Below are 12393 nucleotides of genomic sequence, written 5' to 3'. Positions count from 1 at the left end.
AGGGAATGAGAGTAATGACTGTTTCCAGGCTGTGGCAATGTTGAGTCCAAACACTTTTTAGGTACCATTGAAGTTTCCTCATATGCAGTCTTGCATATGGAATTAGTAGGATGCAGGATGCCATGAAGCCCAAAGCCTGCAGAATTTTTCTTGCAGATAACTGGGCCTTTGTTGCCAACATTTTGAAATAGGTAGTCAGTTGCCTTTGTTTGTCTGGCGTGAGATAAGCCATCTGGGCAGTTGTATTCAAGCTTGCACCCAGGAATGTTATCTCTTGTGAGGATACTAGTTTTGATTTATTTTTGTTGACTGTGTACCCTAGGCATGTTAGAAGTCTTTTTACAAATGCCAGACGTTGAAGAAGAATGTCTTCGTTCTCTGCTTGAATGAGACAGTCGTCCAAGTAAGGATATATTTGTATTCCTCTTTATCTGCAGAATGCAATTACTGGTGCCAGGCACTTTGTAAAGACCCTGGGCGCAGTAGATAAGCCAAAGGGCAGTGCAGAGAATTGGTAATGTATTGAACCAGCCTTGAATCTTAGGTATCTTCTGCATGACTGTCTGATTGGAACATGCAGGTATGCCTCTTTTAAGTCTAAAGTCACAAGCCAAGCATTCTTGCCCAGCATGGGCAGAAGCTGCTGCAAAGTCAACATTTTGAATTTTGGAATATCCAGGAAAGTGTTCAGAATAGATAGGTCCAGTATCAGTATTCAAAATGAAACTCTGTACAACAATGGCCAATGAAGTAAAGTTCTCTTGGAGAATAGGTAGTGTGGTTAAATGATATAAAACTTAAAAGTGCAACATATATAGCAAAAAACTTACATACATTTCCAGTACTTAAATGAAATGCACTTACAAGATATTCACGCTGTGAATGCAGTTATACCATAGCAAAATGATGGCTCCAAAGTTTCCAGTCTTATGATGGCTTCAAAGTATCCAATCTTTTTGGTCTGATATACAAAGTATCCACAATGAAGATGTAGTAGCTGCTATGTGACTGTGATGAACTGTGATAACAGCTTAACCAGTCTAACAGATCAAATAAAAGCTTCTAGCTTTAATGGCAGTTAAAATCCTTTTATTGTAGGAAAAGTTAAAATCTTCATGTCAAGTTAAAATCTTGATGTAGAATAAAACAGTCCCTATGTATTCCAAACAATAAGCACTTTCGGTATCTTCTTCAGATCGTAGAGATTGGGACTGGAAGTTCCTTTTTATAGTGTTTTCTTCCTTTACTGTTGAGACAATCATTCAATCATCACACTGTCAATCAGCTGTTTAAATGCACCAATCCTCTTTCCTCTCAGCTGGGGGTGTTCCATTTCCTATACCTTTTGCTTTTGAGGGGTGTGACCAGTCATGAATTATTAAACCAGACACACCTCCATGTTAGCTGATAGTTGGTCTTCTAGCTTTTAGTACAGGTTTCAGTGGAATGATGTTATTCAAGCCTGGCTCAATATCAGCACGGAGGTTCGCAATCCACTTACTCTCCCTGCATTCAGTAATATTTTCAATGTCGCCTTTCCTTATTCCACTATATACATTCTCTATCACCTTATAAGTGAAAGAATGACCAACATTTCTTTCAGCATGCGTTGCTAAAGCATTATGTGGATCTTTATTGGTAATGTCTCTTTGATGTCTCAAAATACGATTTTTAAACATCTGATTAGTTTTTCCTACATAGAATGCAGGGCATAGTTTACAGGTAGCCATGTACACCACATTGGGGGTTATACAAGTGGCTTTGACATTAAAGGTGTATTTCTTCTTTGTCCTTGGATGTTCAAATTCATTATTACAGTCAATCAGTGGGCATGCTGTGCAGTGGCCACGCTTGAACGTGCCTTTATGTCCAACAATTTTATGTTTGCTAAACCCATCCTTTGTGCAAAGTAACCTCTTTAAATTTTTCTTATTCTTGTAGCCAAAGCATGGTGTTTCACCTACAATGTCTTTTAGCTTGGCATCCTGGGTGAGGATTGGCCAAAACTGCCTTATTATGGATTTAACTTGTGTGTTATCTGTGCTGTAAGTTAACATCACTCTGCATACATGCATCAATATAAACTTTACCTTCATCTACAAGCAAATACACCAAATAGGTTGTAGAAGATAGAGAAAAAAGATAATCTTCAGAATGACAGGAATGGTGGGAGGGTAACCTGGACTGCAACAGTGAATACACTCGAACATCTACATTTATGGTAAGTGTACACAACTGTACTATGTTCTTCGTGTTTCATTGTTGCAGTCATTACATTTGGGTAGAATCCCAAAGCTATGGTTGGGAGGCTGGAGCTAAACAGCATTAGGTGTGGCTATAAGGCCCTGCAGAACTGCAGTGGCAAAGCCTGCCTTGGACTTAGAGTAGAGAGGCAAATGATAATGCTTTGTACAGGTGTGAACAGAACTCCAAGTAACAGCCTCTAGAATGTCTTTGGTTGGTACTCCTCTGCGAAAGGCTGCTGAAGTAGCTGCAGCTCTGGTGGAATGAGACCTAATGCCCTTGGGCACAAGTTTACCATGGTGTAAGTAGCAGAAACAGATGCAGTGGCTTATCCACTTTGAAACTGTCTGCTTTGAAATAGCCTTTCCTTCTGATCCTGCAGCATATGCCACTAGTAATTGCTCAGTTTTTCTTAGAGCTTTAGTCCTGCTCAACTAGAATCTTAGCTGTCTGTGTACATCCAAGGAATGCAGAATTCTCTCCCCTTTGTTCTGTGAATTTGGATAAAAAGTTGGCAGATGAATTGTTTGGTTAAGAGCCACACTGGAAACCACCTTAGGCATAAAAGTAGGATTTGTCCTCAGAGACACCCTGTCTGGGTAAAATATGATAAATGGCTCTACAGAAATGAGGGCCTGTAGCTCTGAAACTCTTCTTGCTGAAGTCATTGCTAGTAGCAGAGCTGTCTTCCATAATAAGAACTTTATATCAGTGGTAGCAGCTGGTTCAAATGGAGGCAGGGTGAGCTTTTCCAATACATAACTGAGGTTCCATGCAGGTAATGGTGATCTTCTAGGAGGCCTTAAATGTGTGGCTCCTCTAAGATTCTGCTTTAGTAAAGAATGAGAAAAGAGTGGTGGCTCTGTATTGTAATGAACCGAAATGGCAGAGGCATGGATTTTAATTGATGAGAAAGACAGGCCTTTGTCAAGCATCTTACTTAAGTATTGCAATATCTGAGGAATATTTGGTTCTGCTGCATCAGTTCCTTGTGCTTGATTCCAAGCACAGAATCTCTTCCATTTATCAGCATAAGATTTTCTAGTACTAGGCCTTCTGGCTTCCAAAATGACATGCATCACAGCTTTACTGAGAGGTGTTGTTTGTATGATCAGCCATGATGCCAGGTTCACTGTCTGGAGTTGACTGTGCAGGATCTGATTGTTTTGCTGGGACAGTAGTTGAGGTCTTTGAGGTAAGGTCCAAGCTGGGTATTAAGACAAGCTCCTTAGGATTGGGTATCAGTATTGGCGGGTCCAGTCCAGGGCAATTAGTATCATCTTTGGTTTCTCTTGTCTGACTTTTAGGAGGACCTTGGGAAGAAGAGGCAGGGGAGGAAAGGCGTAAACTGATAGGTTTTTCCAACTGAAGGATAGGGCATCCACTTTCCATGCTTGCCTGTGATAAGTCCTTTTGCAGAATTTTTTTCAATTAATAATTTTGAGGAGAGGCAAATAGATCTATGTCTGGGTTCCCCCATTTCTCTGTTATCATGCTGAAGACTTGTGGATTTAGCATCCACTCGTTAGGATCCATAAGGTTTCTGCTTAAATCGTCTGCCAGAGTATTTTGCTTTCCTGGCAGGAATTGAGTTTGAAGATGTATTTGGTAGGTCAAAACCGTGTCCCACAGTGCCATGGCTAATCTGCAAAGGGGGTATGAGTGTGTGCCCCCTTGCTTGTTTATATACCACATGACCGTGATGTTGTCCATCTTTATCAGTAGTTGTCCTGGATAAAGTAAATCCTTGAAGACTGTTAGGGCATTTTGAACAGCTAGCATCTCTTTCTGGTTGATATGTAGATGCATTTGTTTTTGGGGTCCATATGCCCTGAATGCATCTTCCTGCCATGTGGGCCCCCAGGCATAATCTGATGAGTCTGTTATTAAGGTTTGGGTGGCAGGGGGTAGAGTGAAGGCCCGTCCCATATTTTGGTGACATGCCTTTGCCCACCATAGAAACTCCTGTTGTAGGCATGGAATGCGAGGAATGTTTCCAGACTGTGAGAATGTTGACTCCATAAACTTTTTACGTACCGTTGAAGTTTCCTCATATGCAGTCTTGCATATGGAATCAGTAGGATGCAGGATGCCATGAAGCCCAAAGCCTGCAGAATTTGTCTTGCAGATAACTAGGTTTTTGTTGCCATCAGTTTGAAATAAGTAGTCAGTTGCCTTTGCTTGTCTGGCGTGAGGTAAGCCATCTGGGCAGTTTTATTCAAGCTTGCACCCAGGAATGTTATCTTTTGAGAGGGTACCAGTTGTGATTTCTTTTCGTTTATTGTGTACCCTAGGCATGTTAGAAGGCTTTTCACAAACTCCAGATGTCGAAGAAGAATGTCCTTGTTCTCTACTTGAATGAGACAGTCATCCAAGTAAGGATATATTTGTATACTTCTTTGTCTGCAAAATGCAATTACTGGTGCCAGGCACTTTGTAAAGACCCTGGGCGCAGTAGATAAGCCAAAGGGCAGTGCAGAGAATTGGTAATGCATTAAGCCAGCCTTGAATCTGAGGTATCTTCTGCACGATTGTCTTATTGGGACATGTAGGTATGCCTCTTTTAGGACTAATGTCACCAGCCAAGCATTCTTGCCCAGCATGGGCAGAAGCTGCTGCAAAGTTAGCATTTTGAATTTTGGAATGTCCAGGTATGTGTTCAAAATCGATAAATCCAGTATTGGGCGCCAGGCCTTGTCCTTTCTGGGTACCAAGAACAGTCTTGAGTAAAAACATTGTCCTTTTTCCTGTTCTAGTACTGGGTGAATGGCCCCCATATCCATGAGGGACGTAACCTGTTTCTGTGCCTCTGCCCATTGATTTTTTGGCAGATCTGGCCAACCGTTTTCCATTGGCAAAGTGTGGAAATGGAATCTGTATCCCTGTGATACTATGTTTAGTACCCACTTGTCCTGGGTTATTAACTGCCAATTTTGAGCAAAAAGTGCTAATTTTCCACCTAAGGGTGCTGCCAAAAGATAAGTGCTTGGTGTAGGCAGAGGGAAGTCATTGGGACTGTTTTCTGTAGGTTTGCGCTTTATCTCCTCCAGATTTGGAGGTAGAAGCGCCCCATTGCTTTGACCTGTATGAATCTTGCGCCTGGTATCTGGAACCCTTAGGGCGTCTGGATTTGCACCTTTGAGCTCTGTCTGACACAGGGAAGGACCAATTTTTTGTAGGCCAGTGTCTACTGAATCTTGGTGGCTGCACTTGTAAGAAGTCTATAACAGTTTGCATAGACTTAGCTTTGTCTTCCATTTTCTTTAAAACTTCTTCTGCCTTAATACCAAACAGAGTATCATGCTGTAAAGGTGCATCTAGCAATTTAGCTTTAACATGATCAGGTAAATTTTGTTCCTTTAACCAGGCATGTCTCCTAATCTCAGATCCAGTAACTGCGGCCCTGCAGGAGGCCTCTAAGGAGTCAAAACCACATTGCAAAGTATGCTTTCCAACCTGTTCAGCTGCATGCAATAATTCCTGCAATTCTTTATTTATAACATCATTTTCTGTTTCAGCAATCCCATAACATGTTGTTGATACTTAAGCATATGAAATTGACAATTTAAGGCCCTGATTGCCAAAGTTGCAGATGTATAAACCTTTTTCCCACCTGTCCAGTGCCCTTCAATCTCTGTCAGAGGGGGTAGGATTTTTTGCTGTTGAGGCCTTAACTCCCTTTGGACCCTGTGAAATAGTTTCAGGATCAGCAGCAGGGTTTCTAAATAAAAATGTATGTGATTCAGGGACCCTGTAATATTTGTTAGGCTTACTGGGAGCCGGAGGTAAGGAGTCAGGGGTCAAGCTTGACTCCGAAAACACATCATCCACAATGTCTAAAACAGGGGGAATGGCTAAAGGCCTGTGCTGAGGGAGAAGAAGGAAATCCCTGAGCCTCTTTTTTGATTCTGAGAAATCTTGACTCTCTGCCAGTGAAAATGCTCCCTCAAAGTATGCAAGGTTTCTCCAAATGAATAATCCTCAGGAGGAGATGCAGAAGGTATAGACTCTTCTGCATCAGAATCCTCATAGGGACGTATAGATAATTCCTGATCAGAAGAGGAATCAGAAGAAACAGAAACCTGATCTGAAGATTCATAATCAGTGTCTTGCCTAGGCCTCTTATCTGGAGGGGGATGGGTACCCCTGATCAAGGTAATAAGGTCTTCAGCCATTCTGATCATCTGTTTTTTAGGCATAGAGGCCTGTGCACGTGGCTTATGCGTCAGTTTTTTAGTTTTAGAAATTGCTTTTGTGTTTGGTTTTGCAGCTGTCGTCGGTTTGATATACAAATGTTGAGGTTTGAATACACCCTTAGAAGCCAGTGCCTGCTCAGCGGCGCTGGACCCATCCGAGGGAGATACATCTGTCGGTCCAATATCTTGAGTATCTTGCGGCATGCCGGACTTCACATTCGTTTCTGTAGAGGCCTGTGACTTGAAGAAAGCGGGTATCACGGGCTGCGAAAGCGCCTCAGTGAGTACTGGCGAACCGGCGACTGGCTTAGGAGAAGCTTTGTCGTCAGTTTTGGATCTCAACTGCCTTTCTCTGTCCTTTTCTTTGTGTTTTTTTATGTACTCCGGTAGTCAGATTGCTATCCAATGACATTTCTAGGTAGTTAAATCTGTTTCCAAAATACTTTGAGGCAAAAATATACCGATAGTGCGTTGGTTAAATCTAGCACAAAACCGACAGCCAGGCACATTGTGATCAGGGCATAGGCAAGGAATACAGTATAAATGGAAATCCTTATGAGGTATTTGCTTCCCACAAGTAATACAGTTAACTTTTTCTGACATCTGAATGGAGCAAGGAAAAAGTTTCCCCAACGGGTTACTTAGCTTTAGTGAAGTCTTCGGTTTTGAAACTCAAACTCAAATATTTCAGTAGTCGGCCGACCGGCACTTGCGAAATGCTTCTGCTTCGGGCACCGCACAGCAAGAAAGACTAAAGAAAATGGCATCGGCTGCATGTTTTATACCCCTGATGACCTGACATCATGGAAGAGGAGACAGCAACCGACGCAGGACCCAATACTTTGGAATTCAGGCCGACTGAGCGCAACCTGCCAGCAGAGTACCCAAATGTAATGACTGCAACAGTGAAACACGAAGAACATCCATCAAACTTTTAAGCTATTAAAGCTCTAAAGTTATAACTATCAATAACTATCAATAACTAATAATATATAAGACATTTAGAAATTTTTTAGGAAAAAAAGCTATACTGGCCCAAGCTGTGCTAAGAAACCTCCAATCTGCTGCAGCGGCAAACTAGATCTGAGATAACTCAAGGTAACTCAAGGTGCATCATGGGATATGGACTTGGCCTCGACCTGTCTGAAGACCTCGAGCTTTGTAGCAGGCCGACTCGGAGACGATCCCATCTGTAAGAATGAACGGCGTGATAGAACAACTTCACATCACACATTACAAGAGAAATTTATTCCGAGTTCAGCTCCTAGTGAGAATAAGTAGAAAATATGAGATGTTTTCAGTCTTCTAACTGGATCAAAATTTTTTCTCCCTCAGTGGGGAATAAATTCCAGCTAAAACAAGAAAAAATAATGTTGATACTGCATTCCTGTCACATAATTTATTGTTCTTTCTGGCTGATTTAGCAAAACATTGTGATAATCCAGACATCTACAGCACAAGTATCCTAGGTATATTGCACAACAGTTCCAAGAGTCTGTCAGACTGCTAATAAATTCTTATGAAACATAACCACTAACGAGGCATTTCATTGTCTCTATTAAAAATGCTACTTGGTGCTTAAAAATGAGAACAGCTTAATTTCTCTCACTATCTTTCAGAATGAGGAACTCTTTATCATGTTGAGTCAAATTCAGACAGTATGCTTTGATAACCTGAACTCTGAATGACCAGATTACATGGGATTGCGGTGTCACTTCAACAGTGACAATCATCTAGAGCCAAGGTATCCTCTCTCACAAATTCTCATTTTATGAAATTATATCTTTGAATTAAAAATAACAAAAATGTATTCCTTACTGAGATGAAAAGATCCACTATGCGGCATTATCACCCCCTTAAATGTTTGGTCATATTGTTCACAAGGTTAAGAAACAGTGCCAAGTACAAGTTAATTCAAGTCCTGCAGAATATATCTGAAGACATATCTGAAGAACATCCCTGCCACATTTTCTAGTCACTCAGAAAGATTACACTAAGTGTACAAGTAATCTACACTTTGTGGTAAACTTTATGAATCCGTCAATATTTAAAGCTGCAAGAAAATCAGTAGGAAAACTAAAATCATATGCAGTCTGCCCTTAAGCGCACAGAAAATCCAGCTTCCCCTCTTATCCTTCCCTCCTTTCTCTACTCATCACCCTTCAATGCCGCCATGGACTTCCCTTCTACCATCCACTACAGCAGTCCATTAAATTGGTCTTAAAGCCCTCTCCATGAAAAAGTACTTCTGCAGATCCAGGGAGCAGTCAGCCACTACAGACACCTGTGTTCAATCCTCATTTGCTCCTCTTACTCTTCTGTTTAGGGGATGGTCTCTTCACATCTTCTTTCTGTGATCTTGAACACCTAACTCATGCTCTTCCTGTCACTTTTTCTTGCCAGTGTTAGAAATAATACACCCAGCCACCGTATCTTTAAATCTTTAGTACGCGGCACACTTCAGAAAAGGAGGAAAGGACTATCTCTGAAGGTTTTACCTGTCCATCTTGCAAGTAACACATGCAATAAAAATGATATTAACTGCAGAAGAATTAGACTGATATCAATATATTAAGTTCTGTTCAATGCATTGTTAAGAACAAATCCAAAATTAGTGTGTGTATGTATATCACGTACACAAAACTATATTGCAGATTTTTGACAAGACAGTGAATTCCTATTTTGGCGAAACAATCATTTTTAACTGTTGTTCGTATTACAATATCTCTCTCTCTCTATATATATATATATATCTATATATATATATATCTATATATATATATATATATATATATATATATATCTATACATACATATATTTGTTTATTTACATGTACCCATGTGCAAAAGACTTGTGTGAATATGTATAATAAGTGAAAGAGAAACTATACTCTTTGTAGTGTTGTTCTATCTATATTAATTTTTACTGCAAAGAATATTCTTTTATGCCTAAGATTCTGTAGTCTATACAGCAACAGTAATAATGTGTACTACGTACTTTGTACTTCTTGCAGGTAATGTGGCTGAATAAGGTTCTAGTGATAGAAGCTCACTCCTCCAGTTACTGAATTAAATATGTACAATGTGACAGAAAAGTCTGTAGTGCAACGCCTAAATCATAGCAGAAGAGAATTACAGCCTAGATTAAGCTGTCATTTTTTGAGGAAACCCTTACCTGTCCTGTACAACACTGGAATATGGTCTGTTGACAGTTTGTGTTCACTACGTACTCCAATTAGCACAGGTCCTCCTCGTCTGTAAATAAAGGAGACAGCTGAAATACACATATATATTAAAGTAAAGCAATAAAGCAATGGCATATCATAAACAGCAGCCCAAAAAATGTCAATTATGTTTAAAAAATGTTTTAATTTCTTAAACAAGTGTTTGTGTGGCATCTCACAAGCAACAAGGAAGGAGCCAAGCCTATAAAACAACAGCAACTTCACTTAAAAGTGGCATTGTCCATTTGAACTTTCCAGGTAAACAAAGGCAAACAGGTTCATAGGTTAATAGGTAGGTACTAGGCTATTGGCCCTAGGGCTTATATAAGCCTAGTCAAAAAGGTACCCTGGTTTTTGCCACCCAAGAAAATTATTTTCCTGTGCCCATGTCGAGCAGAGCCACAGAAGTGATCCCCAGGGTGAATTTCCTATCTCCCATCCAATCATCAAGATTTTTCTTTAAATTGATTAAAAAAAAGAGTATTTGCTCAAAGAAAAATGAGTACTAAAACTGAAGTAGCATATAATTTAACAAAAACAGCTAGAATTACAGGTTAAAAAATAAATAAATAAAAAATCATCTAGTTTCCACCTAGTCAAGAAAATACTGAAAATCAAGACAGGAATTCTTAGTGCAACAATCAATAAAACAATAGGCCAGATTCAATAAAGCCTACACTAAGTGCACAAGGTATGCATTCAAGAACATCCCTACCACATTTTCTGTGCTTTCTAGTCACTCAGAAAGATTACACTAAGTGTACACATAGTCTACACTTTCATGAATTCCTGTCATTATTTAAAAATGCAAGAAAATCAGTAGGAAAACTAAAATTAGGAGGAAGAAGGTGTGAGTTATGCCTGTGTTGCCTGTTCACTCAGAACAGTGTACACTGTGTACACTTAGTGTAGGTGTTATTGAATCCCAGGGGATATCCTTTACTTCCATTCGTAAGAACATTTGCAGTATTTTTATAAAAAAGCACACAGAAAGTAGCTGCAAATATTAAAACTGTGGGTCACATAGTTCAAAGTGGAAAGGGACTATTGTAGTACAAAAGCAGAGCATACAGAATCTGTGCACAGCAGTGCTCCATTTACCCCAAAGCTTCTAGTGGCAATTGTGACCATATATCCACTCTGTGGCTTATGTATCAAATGTTGCCTACTGACTGAAAAAAAGGGCATCTACATTCAACTAACACAGATGTTGGACTTAATCTGTGCAAAAGATGAAATACACATTCTAGAAAACACTTACCTAGTACAAACTGCTTGTCCAGGGTAATGGATACTTTTAAACACAAGGGCAAATGCTCCCTCCTAGAAATAAAAAAGTTAAATAAAACAGGTTACTTACTTAAAATTCTTCCACTACTGGCATAAGTTTGACATTTTTACTTAAGTAGCTTAACTGCATGACTTTCCTCACGTCTTCTCCCTCCTGTGATATCCATTGTCCTAACCACATGATCTCACACATTGAATACTGAACACAGAATTCCAGCCATTGCCTGGCAAATTTGAGTAGCTACTGCAGACATAAATCAAATACCACTTCTGGAAGTACAGTTACATGAGTAACCTATACTTCGGAGATGTGACTATAAATCTCTTATCCATACCTTAGCAAATATATAAAATATCACAGAAGGAATGGAAAATGCTCATACTCCTGCTAAATTGCTGTCTTAAATACACAACAACAATTTTAGATGATATTGTGTAAAAAAACTGATGCAGGCATATTCTACTTGCTAATCCTGACGTGGCAACCTTGCAAATATCCAAAGAAGGCATTCCGTTGCCTCTAAGAATCCAAGTAACAGCAGAGCTGGCATGGAGACTGATCCAGAAAAGAGGGATTACATTAACCAATTTGTTAGACCAGTCTATGAATGACATTGTCAACAGCACACCTTTCTCTAAACTACATCTTTCAACACATTAAAGGACCAAAGTTGAATGTTACATTTTCCAGGAGAGACTTCCAAGATGGCTGCACATTCAGTAACATCTTAATTTTAGCTCTCCCAGAGTAAAAACATAAACTCAGAAAAGACAGCCAAGGAATTTCTCTTTTTAGGTAAATTTCTGTTACTGGCTAGTAAGTGCACTTTCTGGAAATCACAAACTGTGATGAGAAGAAAAAAACTGGCTGGGAAGAATCCTGCAACTATTAAGCAAAAAGCAGTTCACGTTCCACATTTGGTGCAAGACATGACTTCCAGTAATGTAGAGGAAAAAATAAGGCAGATGTACTCAGAGTTGATTAAAATAAAGGAAACACAGAAGGAGTATATCAACTCAAATAACAAAAAGCTGGAAAAAATGGAAGAAGCTTTAGACAGATATTCAGATGAGCTAATAAAACTGCAAAAACAGATGTCGAAACGAAGAAAGGCTGGCTGAATATGACACTGCTCAAGAAGAAAGGTTTCAAAAAATGTTAAAATTAGAGGACACAGCACATAGGGAAAACCTAAGACTTTCTGCTGTACAGAGAAACTGAAGGAACAGACTGTATTTTTATGAAAGTACAAATAAGCAACTGGAATGGTATTCTACAGCAGGAGTGGTTAAATGAAAAGGCACTTTATGTGTATGCTTCAAACCTGGCTATGAGAAAGCAGCCAAGACCTCTAATAGTAAAAATGCAATCCTAAGAGCAGAAAAAGATGAGTCTAACAAAACTGTGGAAAATGATTACTCACTGTACACCATGTAGA

At 39.6% G+C, this 12393-nt stretch overlaps 1 protein-coding gene across 1 annotated transcript in view; it reads right to left on the bottom strand.

The window, feature by feature from the left end:
* The window catches only part of LOC122811285 (glutamine--fructose-6-phosphate aminotransferase [isomerizing] 1), a 1619377-nt gene that overhangs the window by 1072624 nt on the left and 534360 nt on the right, over positions 1–12393 (bottom strand). The window contains exons 7-8 of the mRNA XM_044083027.1: positions 10926–10987; positions 9616–9695 (exon numbers count right to left, since the gene is read on the bottom strand). Of these exons, the coding sequence (XP_043938962.1) occupies positions 9616–9695; positions 10926–10987 (142 nt within the window). The remainder of the gene's footprint in view (positions 1–9615; positions 9696–10925; positions 10988–12393) is intronic.

The sequence above is a fragment of the Protopterus annectens genome, chromosome 9.part0 (assembly GCF_019279795.1).
Source record: "Protopterus annectens isolate FY-2018-M chromosome 9.part0, PAN1.0, whole genome shotgun sequence".
NCBI classification, from domain to species: domain Eukaryota; kingdom Metazoa; phylum Chordata; order Ceratodontiformes; family Protopteridae; genus Protopterus; species Protopterus annectens.
This window is presented reverse-complemented; position numbering and strand designations above follow the sequence as displayed.